The sequence below is a fragment of the Cynocephalus volans genome, chromosome X (genome assembly GCF_027409185.1).
Source record: "Cynocephalus volans isolate mCynVol1 chromosome X, mCynVol1.pri, whole genome shotgun sequence".
Lineage (NCBI taxonomy): Eukaryota > Metazoa > Chordata > Mammalia > Dermoptera > Cynocephalidae > Cynocephalus > Cynocephalus volans.
In genome coordinates, this window is record NC_084478.1 from 110066916 (window position 1) to 110078812 (window position 11897).

General features: G+C 38.5%; 1 protein-coding gene across 1 annotated transcript; it reads right to left on the reverse strand.

The window, feature by feature from the left end:
• Nucleotides 1-8332: 8332 nt before the first annotated feature.
• On the reverse strand, nucleotides 8333-11005 carry LOC134368172 (melanoma antigen preferentially expressed in tumors-like). Its single transcript, XM_063084717.1, has 3 exons — nucleotides 10716-11005; nucleotides 9655-10254; nucleotides 8333-8846 (listed from the first exon to the last, which is right to left on the reverse strand). The coding sequence occupies exons 1-3, from the start codon at nucleotides 11003-11005 to the stop codon at nucleotides 8333-8335; spliced, it is 1404 nt and encodes a 467-aa protein (XP_062940787.1).
• Nucleotides 11006-11897: the final 892 nt, after the last annotated feature.

Consider the following 11897-nt stretch of genomic DNA (forward strand, 5'->3'; position numbering starts at 1 on the left):
AAACCAAGTGTGGTATATGTATTGAATATTATTCATGGATCAACTTTGAAAACACCATGCTAAGTGAAAGAAGCCAGTCGCAAAAGATCATGTATTATATGATTTTGTTCTAACAAAATGTCCCACATAGGGAAATCTAACAAGACGATGTAGATCAGTAGTTGCTTAAGGCTTGTGGAATGGGAGTATAGGATGCGATTGCTCAAAGGTAAGAGATTTCTTTTTGAGGGAATAAAAATATTCTAAAATTGACTAGGGTGGTCATTGCACATATATGTGAATACCCTAAAAGCCACTAAAGTGTACAATTTAAATTTGTAAATACATCTCAATCAAGCAATTAAATACACAAAACACAAAACAATAAAAGATCATAAACCCGTCTATTTCACAACTTAAAATCCATTTTGAATAGACAATCTTAATAAGCCTACATTTATTTCAAATGAATCTATAATTAATAACCTTCTGAAGCAGAAAGCACCAGGCCGAGATGGGTTCAATTGTGTATTCTGCCAAACATAGAAGAAATTATACCAATTCTGTACAATCTCTTCCAGACGATAGAAGAAGCAGAGGGAATAGAGATTGAGTATCTTTTATCCAAAATGCTTGGGGCCAGAAGTGTTTTGGATTTGGGATTTCTTTTTTCATATTTTGGAATATTTGCAGAACACATACAATTTGAACATCCCTAATTCAAAAATCCAAAATCTGGAATGCTCCAGTGAGCACTTGCTTTGAGTGTCATGTCAGCACTCAAAAAGTTTTAGGTTTTGGTGCATTTGGGGTTTGAATTTTTTGGATTAGGGATGCTTAATCTGTCCTTCCTGACTCATTCTATGTAGCCAGCATTAAATAGCAAAACCAGGCAAAGACATTAAAAGAAAATAAAACTACATACCAATATCTCTCGTGAACATAGATGCAAACATCCTCAACAAAATACTGGCAAATCAAATCCACCAATGTGTAAAAATAATTCTACACCCAGACCAAGTGGAATTTATTCCAGGTATGCAAGGCTGATGTGACATTTGAAAATCAATTAATGTAATCTACCACAACAACAGGCTGTTGAAGGAAAACCACACGATCATATCAATGGATGCATAAAAAACATTAGAGAAAATCCAACAGCCATTCATGACTTTAAAAAAAAGAAAGAAAAACCTCAGAGCACCTCTGTTTGCAACAGCCAAGATATGGAGCAAAAGGAAATGTCCATCAATGGATGACTGGTCAGGAAACTGGGGTATATATACACTGTGGAATACTACCCTGACGTAAAAAAGAATGAAACACTCCCAATAGCAACAACATGGATGAACCTGGAGTAACTTATTTTGAGTGAAATAAGCAAAGCACATAGGGATATGAACACATACCACATGTGTTCACTCATATGTGGGAGCTAAGAGAGAAGGAAAGAAGGAAAGAAAGACCACAATAGTGTGCTGGTCTTACAGATGGAGGGAACATTCCTAAGGCCACAAAGTGGAGTGGGGGTGGGGGGGGGGAGATGGGGAGGAAAGTTGGGGGATAATTGGGTGGGGTAAAAACACAAAACAAAACAAAACTCCTCAAATTACAGTTTTACAATGGACACATTTTATGTATAGATTATGACTCAATAAAGTTGATTTAAAATAAAAAACCAAAAAAACAAAAACCAAACTTGGAATAGAGGGGTACATGTACAAAACCCCTACAGCTAACATCATACCTAATGGTTAAAAACTGGAAGCTTTCCTGCTAAGATGAGGAACAAAACAAAGATGTTCCTGCTCGCCAATTTTTTTCATCATCATACTAGAAATCCTGGGTAACACAATATCACAAGAAGGTGATATAAAAAGTATACGGATTGGGAGGGAAAAAATAAAACTGTCTTTGCTCAGAGATGACATGTTTGTCTGTGTAGAAAATCAGAAGGAATAAATAAACATATTTAAAAAATGCTCGTGGAACTAATAAGCAATTAAATCAAGGTTGCAGGTTACAAGGTTAATATAAAGAAGTTAATCGTTCTCCTTCATACCAGAAACGAACAATTGGAATTTGAAATTAAAAACACAATATAATTTACATTAGCACCCCACAATGCAAAAGACTTAGGGATCACCTAGATACACACACTTATACTGACACTCTCACACACACACACACACACACACGCACACGCACACGCACACATGCACACCCATAAGATCTGTAAGAGGAAATCTACAAAACTCCAAAGAAAGAAGTCAAAGAACTGAATAAATGACATATTCTGTGTTTGTGGGTAGAAACTCAAGATGTTGTCAGGATATCAGTTCTTTCCAACTGGATCTATAGATTCATCACCATCAAAGCAAAGTTATTTTGTGAATATGATCAAATGGATTCTAATGCTTACATGGAGAAGCAAAGACCCAGAATACCCAATACCATACTGAAGAGGAAGAAGAAAGTCAAATGACTGACACTACCCAATGTCAAGACTCACTTTAAAGCAACGGTGTTCCAGACACTGTGGTACCGGTGAAAGAATAAGCAGATCAAGCATTGGAATATAATTGAGAGGCCAGAAACAGATCCACACAAATATAGTCAACTGAACTTTGGAAAAGGGACAAAGGCAATGCAATGGAGAAAAGATAGTCTCTAAAACAAATGGTGCTGAAACAACTGCACACCCAAATGCAACAACCTGAATCTAGACACAGACCCGTTAAGTCTTTGTAAATAATAGCTCAAACTGGATCACAGACCCAGCAAAAGGCAAGTTATACAACATAGGAGAAAACCCAGATGATTTGGGGTTTTTATATATAACGCCGAAGGCACAATCTATGAAAGAAGTCTTTAATAACTTGGACTTCATTAAAATTGAAAACTTCTACTTTGCAAAAGACACTGTCTTTCATTTTTGGTACCTGAATAATAACTGCCACTGCCATAAAAACTCAGGAAAATTCAAAACCCACTAGTTAAATAAAAATGCTAACAATGAGGAAAAAAAAGTTTATCTACAACCCAGGAAACCAACAAAAACAGAAGACAAACATTAAATCAGAAAGAAATGAACAAAAGACACTTAAGACATCCAAACAAAAATCAATAAAATGCTAGGAGTAAATCAACACTTTTCAATAACAACTCTTAATGTAAAAGGATTAAATTCCTCACTCAAAAGACAGAGACTGACTGACTGGAGTAAAAGTATGGACCCAACTGTTTGCTGCCTTCAAGAGACTCACCTCACCCATAAAGACACACATAGACTGAGAGTGAAAGGATGGAAAAAGATATACCATGCAAATAGAAATGAAACATGAGCCAGAGTAGCTATTCTTATATCTGATAAAATAGACTTTAAACTAAAAACCATAAAAAGAGATAAAGAGGGCTACTACATAAGGATAAAAGGATTCATCCATCAAGAAGACATAACAATCATAACTATATATGGACCCAATGTTGGAGCAGCCAGATTTATAAAGCAAACTCTAATTGGCCTAAAGAAGGAGATAGACAATAATACCATAACAGCAGGGGACCTGAGCACCCTACTATCAATATTGGGCAGATCATCTAGGCAAAGAATCAGCAGAGAAACACAAGATCTAAACAACACTCTAGACCAATTGGACTTGGCAGATATCTACAGAACATTCCATCCAGAAACCTCAGAATATTCATTCTCCTCATCAGCACATGGATCATTCTCCAGGATAGATCACATGTTAGGTCACAATCAAGTCTCAGCAAATTCAAAAAAATTGGAATTATCCCATGTATTTTTTCAGATCACAATGGATTAAAACTAGAAATCAATAACAAACGAAATTCTGGAAACAATACAAACACATGGAAATTAAAGAGCATTCTACTTAATGACATATGGGTCCAAGAAGAAATCAAACAGGAAATCAAAAATTTATTGAAACTAATCAAAACAATGATACATCATACCAAAACCTGTGGGATACTGCAAAAGCAGTACTAACTGGGAAATTTCTCACATCAAATGCTTACTTCAGAAGAATGGAAAGATGGCAAGTAAACAATCGAATACTTCAACTTAAAGAACTAGAAAAACAAGAACCATCCAAACCCAGATTTAGCAGATGGACAGAAATCATTAAGATCAGAGGAGAACTAAATGAAATAGAAATCTGAAAAATGATACAAAAGATCCATGAAACAAAAAGTTGGTTTTTTGAAAAGATAAAGAAAATTGACAAACCACTAGCATGGCTAACTAAAAGGAGATGACAGAAGCCCCAAATAACAAAAATTAGAAATGAAAAAGGTGGTATTACAACTGATACTGCAGAAATACAAGAAATCATTATTGACTACTATAAACCACTATATGCCAACAAATTTGAAAATCTGGAGGAAATGGCTAAATTTCGGGACCCACACAAACTGCCAAAACTGAGCCATGATGATGTAGAAAATCTGAACAGACCAATAACACTAAAAGAGATTGAAGCTGTTATCAGAAGGCTCCCAACAAAGAAAAGCCCAGGACCAGATGGGTTCACTGCAGAATTCTACCAAATATTCAAAGAGCAATTGACACCAGTTCTCTACAAACTATTCCAAAAGGTTGAAACAGAGGCAATTCTCCCAAACTCATTCTATGAAGCAAACATCACCCTGATACCAAAACCAGACAAAGATATAATAAGAAAAGAAAACTGCAGGCCAATATCCTTGATGAATATAGATGCAAAAATCCTCCATAAAATACTAGCTAACAGAGTACAGCAGCACATACGCAAAATTATACAACGTGATCAAGTGGGATTCGTCCCAGGGATGCAAGGTTGGTTCAACATATGCAAAGCAATAAATGTGATACACCACATCAACCAAATCAAACACGAGGACCATATGATCATCTCTATTGATGCTGAAAAAGCATTTGACAAAATTCAACACTCGTTCGTGATAAAGACTCTCTACGATTTAGGTAGAGACGGAAAGTATCTCAACATAATTAAAGCCATTTATGATAAACCCACTGCCAATATCATTCTGAATGGGGAAAAGCTTTCCCTTAAGAACAGGAACTAGACAAGGATGCCCACTCTCACCTCTCCTATTGAACATAGTGTTGGAAGTACTAGCCAGATCAATCAGAGAAGAGAAGGAAATAAAGGGCATCCAGATTGGAAAAGATGAAGTCAAACTGTCCCTGTTTGCAGATGACATGAAACAGCCTAAAGCCTCTACAAAAAAACTCTTGGAGTTGATAAATGATTTCAGCAAAGTTGCAGGATACAAAATCAACACAGAAAAATCGGTAGCATTTCTATTCTCCAGTAGTGAACATGCTGAAAGAGAAATCAAGAAAGTTTGCCCATTTACGATAGCCACCCCCAAAATAAAATACTTAGGAATAGAGTTAACCAAGGATGTGAAAAAGCTCTATACTGAGAATTACAAACCACTGTTGAGAGAAATTAAAGAGGACACAAGAAGATGGAAAGATATCCCATGCACTTGGATTGGAAGAATCAACATTGTGAAAATGTCCATACTACCCAAAGTGCTATACAAATTCAATGCAATCCCCACGAAAATTCCAATTACATTTTTCTCAGAAAAGGAAAAAGCTATCTAGACATTTATACGGAATAACAAAAGACCATTCATAGTCAAAGCAATTCTGACCAAAAAGAAAGAAAGAAGGAAGGAAGGAAGGAAGGAAGGAAGGAAGGAAGGAAGGAAGGAAGGAAGGAAGGAAGGAAGGACGGAAGGAAGGAAGGAAGGAAGGAAGGAAGGAAGGAAGGAGGGAAGGAAGGAAGGAGGGAAGGAAGGAAGGAGGGAAGGAAGGAAGGGAGGAAGGAGGGAAGGAAAGAAAGAAAGAAAGAAAGAAAGAAAGAAAGAAAGAAAGAACAAACTATATAAATAAAGCTGGAGTCATAACACTACCTGACTTCAAGCAATAATACAAAGCTATAATAACCAAAACAGCATGGGACTGGCATAAAAACAGACAGAGTGATCAATGGAATAGAATAGAGAATCCGGAAATCAACCCACCCACCTACAGCCATCTGATCTTTGACAAAGACACCAAGCCTATACATTCGGGAAGAGACTGCCTCTTCAGCAAATGGTGCTGGGATAACTGGATATCCATATGCAGGAGAACGAAACTAGACCCATATCTCTCATCACATACCAATATCAACTCAAAATGGATTAAAGAATTAAATATACACCCTGAAACAATAAGACTACTTAAAGAAAACTTAGGAGAAGCACTCCAGGAAGTGGGACTGGGCACTGACGTCGTGAATACAACCCCCAAAGCATGGGCTACCAAAGGAAAAATAAACAAGTGGGATTATATCAAACTAAAAAGGCTCTGCACAGCAAAAGAAACAATTAACAGAGTTAAAGACAACCAACATAGTGGGAGAAAACATTTGCAAAATAAACATTGGACAAAGGATCAATATCCAGAATACACAATGAACTCAAACAACTTTGCAACGGAAAAACAAGTCACCCAATTAAAAAATGGGCAAACGAGCTGAATAGGCATTTTTCAAAGGAAGACCCACAAATGGCCAACAGATACATGAAAAAATGCCCAACATCACTTGTCATCAGGGAAATGCAAACTAAAACCACATCTGTTATTCCACCAAGAAAAAAACACATACAAATTCTGTTTTGGTTATTTTAACATGTTTTACTTTCTAAGTTGGAAATGCAGTATGTTGTCATTACACAATGGAAGCAATAAAAACGTTATTAACTATTTTTATTAATTATTATTTTTTACATTCTTTTCTCTAAGTCTTTGTAATACAGTATGTTATTCCAACATGTAACCAACAAGAACAAAATTATTTAATTTTAATTATTTTTTTAACTGAGTCTGAAAAGCAGTATGTTATCATTTTAACATGGAAACAGTATAAACACATTAACTACCTTGCAACTTGTTTCTTACTAAGTCTTTAAATTGTGGTCTGATTTCATTTCAACAGGGAACACTATACATTAATTTTTAATTAGTAACTTTTCATTCATTTTTGTTACTGATTCATTGACATTCAGTCTGTTGGCATTTCAGCATGTAAACGATTAGAAAAAGTTACTAATTAATATTACATTTTTTCTTACTAAGTCGTTGAAATGCAATGTTTTACCATTTTAATGTGTCATCATACAAACAGATATTTAATTAGTTATTTTAATATTCTATTCTCTTACTAAGTCTTTGAAGTGCAGTGCTTTCACTTCAACGGGTAAACGATATGCACAAATTATTGCTGTAAGAGCAGAGGGAGCAAATGCATATGGAACGATGGGTACCATGAAGGGAACATACATGGTACATTGAGAGAGAGCTACAACATGGTAAAGTAAGGGAAGCAAAGGAAGTAATGGAAGTACAATAAGTAAAGGGAACCTCTCCGAGGAGGTAACATTAAAGCCATGACCTGAGTGTTGAGGAGCTATCCAACAGCATAAAGAGGCCAGCGTGGATTGAACAGAGTGTGTGAAAAAAAAAAAAAAACCTGGGGTACAGGGGGTTTAAATAACTTTCCCAAACGCCCTAAGAAAGAGTAGGGGAACAGACAAATCATAGGAACAGCTGTATTCTGAGTGGCTGGAAGTAGGGGCTTTGTCTTATTTGCCTTTTTATTCTCAGCACCTGGAACAGTACTGAACTAATAAGAGATCCTTGTTGAATGGGTGTGATATAAGGAACGACTGAGCCACAGGGTACTAAGACCTAAGAAAAGAGGTAGCAACGGACTGATAAAGACACCAGTAGGTAGTGGACATAGGTTTGGTTTGTTTGTTTTGGTTTGGTTTTTTTCCTTTTAGATGCAAATAGTTTCTCATAAGCAGCCTAAGGCCGTCATAAATATGAGAAGTTTAAAGGACCTTGGAGGGTAAAATTATTGGCTTCAATAACCACCAACTATTCCAAAATATCATCAAGAAAAGGTTTCAACTCTTTGGACTTGTGTCAAGTACCCGTAAGTGAACCAATTAGTCTGGACAGGGAAATGGTATACCATGACTAGGTCAGCCAATGTCACATACCCAACACTGTGGTCAGGAGCAAGGAGGAGGATTTGGAGGACAATGGGTAAGAGACCCATAGGACCTCTCAAAGCCCTCTGTTTTCTTTAGAGTTCTTTATTTTTATAGAGGTCAGTTACACATGGAATCTTCCTAACGCGAGGTTCCTGGAACTATAAAATTTTACATATGTGTCTCTAAAACTTGGGCATCAGGTGAGAACACTACGTGCTTTAATGGCCACACGTCAGTGTTAAATCAAGTCCTTGTACCATGAAAATCACTCAGGAGAACTGGTCCAGCGCATGTCATTCCGCTTTACCACCTGCAGCATCGCCTTCAATTGGGCCTGCACTTCAGAAAGCTTCTGTCGGTTCAAACTGCGAGGATTATGCAATTGTTCATAGCAATGGACAGGGACAGGATAAATTACACGCTTCAGCTCCGTCAGGTTTGTTAAGTGCTGCAGAAGACTGGTGAGCACACGCATTGTAATGGGGTTGGAGGCGAAGCTAAAGACACAGAGGTGGGAACAGCGGCTCAGGGCCGGAATGACAGCAGTGAGAGTAGAATCAGTTATCAGGCAACTAGTTATCTGTAGATACTCCAGGGTGCCTGAGACACTTGCCAGCAGTGTCTGGAAGGACTCAGAAAGTTCCCAGGATATCTCGACGTTGCTGAGACTCAGCAATCTTAGATGGGTGGCTGCAGGGCTCTGGGACAGGACAGTGATGCCACTGTTAGAAAGTCCACAGAAAGAGAGATACAATGCATCCAACTGAGGTGGCAGGTATCTGTAGACAGAAAAAAGAAAGTTATTTCTGCACAATGAGGATTGGACCAGGACAAGGAGTCCTGAGTTAGAGGTATCTACGGCTCTAGAATAAACTAATTTGCACATATGTTGCAACAGCAGTTAACAATGTGGGCTTTGGAATCAGACTCTAAGAAAATTACTTTTCCACTCTCAGATACAGTTTCTTAAATCTTTAAAACATGCACAATAGCAACTATTATGTAGAGTTGTGGGAAAGATTAAGTGGAAAAAAATTTAATGCACTTAGTACTTACAATGAAATCAATGGTGGATTTAGTTTACTTATTTGGTGGGGAGGGAACTGGGAAAGCAGTCAACTAAGGATTCCCTTTGACCAAAACCCAAATGACAAGCTCTCTACTCAGGGCCTAACGCTTGGGTAAAATACAGGAGCAAAATGATCTGGCAGTATTAACTGTTCTAGCCAGACCATGATGAGGTGCATCAGTGCCACAGCATAAAACATTTCTCCATCTGAACGTCTCCCCTTCCTCCCTAAAAGGCTGTAAACTCCAAGGGGAGAAGGACTGGGTCTTTTTCACCAATGTATCTACAGACTTATCATGATGTCTGCACATGGTCGACTGACTGACTGAATGAATGAATGATCACAGCTTACTTTTCTAGCTTCTCTAGCCTGGCCAGTTTCATACACCCAGCAGTGCCCATATTGAGGTGGAAGGAGGAATGGGTTACAAGGAGATTAGGAATATCCAAGAATGGTTGCTCTCCTGTCTTAACAACGGGGTGGTTCAGGGAACCCAGGTCTTTCCCCAGCTCCTCACCTGAGCAGTTCCTGAAGCGGATGCGTGCGGCAGGAATACAAACGGATCTGCTGAAGGGTGTTCATCTGCCCAAGATGGGTGAGAAAAGTCCCAAAGCGTCTCCTCACACAAGATGTAAAACGGATGTGAGACATACTAAGGCTGTGGAGGTGGGTCATCTGAGCCAAAAGGGTGGTGACTTGACTCAGATAAATGTCATCCACTTTCAGGTGACCAATGCATCCCATATCCAGAAGCTGCAGGATGTGTTCGTGGGCAAGCCTTCCATCAAATTGCAAAACTCTGCAGCAGAGGTGCAAGGACCCAAAGCTCTGCTCTACTTTATTTCGAAGTAAAGAAAGAAATCGCCCTGTTCTCCAGGTACTATCTAGGGAAATGTTCACTAATAATTCCACAGGTTCCCTGGATGACTGAGGCTCAGACTCTGAATTTACAGTTCCGGGGCACCTAACTCTTTGTGGGGCTTCTTCTGTTTTCACGATAGAGTGCTGAGAGTGAACACATGAACGAAAACAGAAAGGGAATGTGGTCCTGATCTCAGAGCATGTGGTCCTGCAGCCTGGATTCTGACTTAAATCTAGAATCCTCAGTTTTGGCGCCCTGTAAGGAGAGGAGAAGACAGAATATCTGAGAGGTAGCTGATTTTAATACAACCCAGCAGGATCAATGATGGGAAGCTGAAACAAAATCCCTTTATCCCTGGTCTTCAGTCCATACACCATTTACCAACAAAGCCTTTTCCATAAAAATTTAGCGCCTTTCTTTCTTTTCCCCATCTTTTCTTCTCTTCTGATGATCCCAGTCTCAATGCCCATGTCCTTTTTCCATGTAATCATACCCAGGAGGCAAATCTATTAATAGTATCCTCAATCCCTTCTGTTCCATAATCAACTCTGTAAGACATTAGAGTCCTTAAGGTGACCCCAAATGTTCCACCAACAGCCTCACAGAGATCCTCAGCATTCACCATTAACTACCTTTGAAAGACTGTTAGGCCATCTCCTACGCCCGTCTCATACACTCCTGCTGACTCACTATGTCTCTATTATAAATAGTCTTACCAAGAAGAAGAGTTCTGGGCAGGAAGGATCTGTAGACCGTCAATCATAGCTTCGAAATTGTCATATTGTGACTCCCGTACTCTCAATGTCCCGACGTGGAGACAGGGATAGGGCCAAATCCTCACCATTTCCCTCAGTACCTTCTTATGACCACCCAAGAAGGCGGCAGTGAAAAACGGAGCGAACATGACTCTTGGGAGCTCTTCAAGGGCATGGATAGCTACACGTTCATTACTCAGCAGACTTCGTACAGCAAGGTCTAGTAGTGTGGCTGGGGCGTTTTTGTCCATCTTTATGAACCTGCTTCAGAGTGAAGAATATTTACAAATCCTGAGAAGACATCCACAGTCCCTTATCTGCCACCAAGGTTAGCAGTGGACAAAATATTTATTGAATAAATACTTGGGTATTTCAGACAGTTCATGAAAAGATCCGTATTATCTTTTAATTCTGTTTTTCCATGAACTTTTTGAAGTACCCTTGTAGATGGTGAATCAGGCAGCCACCTCAGGAGACCTCCACTGTAGACATAGAATAGGAATAGACTCGAGTGTGTGTGTAAGAGTTTACGTTTGTGTGTGCCTTCATACATATACATATTGGCATAAGATAAAATGTCAGTAGAAATCAGGGGTAAGTGAGCAGAAGACAACATTGACCATCTATCTACCTGCCTCTCAATACTTCCTTCCAAAATGATGCAAATCACCAAGAAAAAACAAATGTAAATCTGTCCAAAAGCACATACTCATCATCACTTAGAAACAGATGACAAAACTTCAAAATAATTGTGAGTAAAACGAGAAAAAGCACGATATTCCAGCACATGATCTGTCACACGCTCATCAGTGGGCTTAGTGGCAAGCAAAGACAGACCAAGAAGAGCTGCAAGAGATACTGAGGAAGAAAGATGGCAAGCTTAAAGTTGATCTAAAAGTACGGCCAGAATGACTAGGCCCATGATAAGTCTGAAAATACCAAAAAGATATCCTGGAAGATAAGAGCAGGGTCTATAGAGAAGAGACTTCAAAATATGTGCCATTTGAAGAGGTAGGGAAGACTTACAAGACTTAAAAATAGCTTCACAGTGTTATAACACCAAAGTCAAGGGTTTGGATCCCCATATCAGCCCACCACAAAAAAAAAAAAAAAAAAAAAAAAAAAAAATGGAAGAAGAAGAGA

Excerpts from the sequence above, each read along its gene's own strand:
- LOC134368172 (XM_063084717.1), bottom strand. The coding sequence starts at position 11,005 with ATGGACAAAAACGCCCCAGCCACACTACTAGACCTTGCTGTACGAAGT. Across the intron at positions 10,255-10,715 it reads GCCCAGAACTCTTCTTCTTG|GGCGCCAAAACTGAGGATTC; the intron begins GTAAGACTATTT and ends CTCTCCTTACAG. Across the intron at positions 8,847-9,654 it reads CCGCTTCAGGAACTGCTCAG|ATACCTGCCACCTCAGTTGG; the intron begins GTGAGGAGCTGG and ends TTCTGTCTACAG.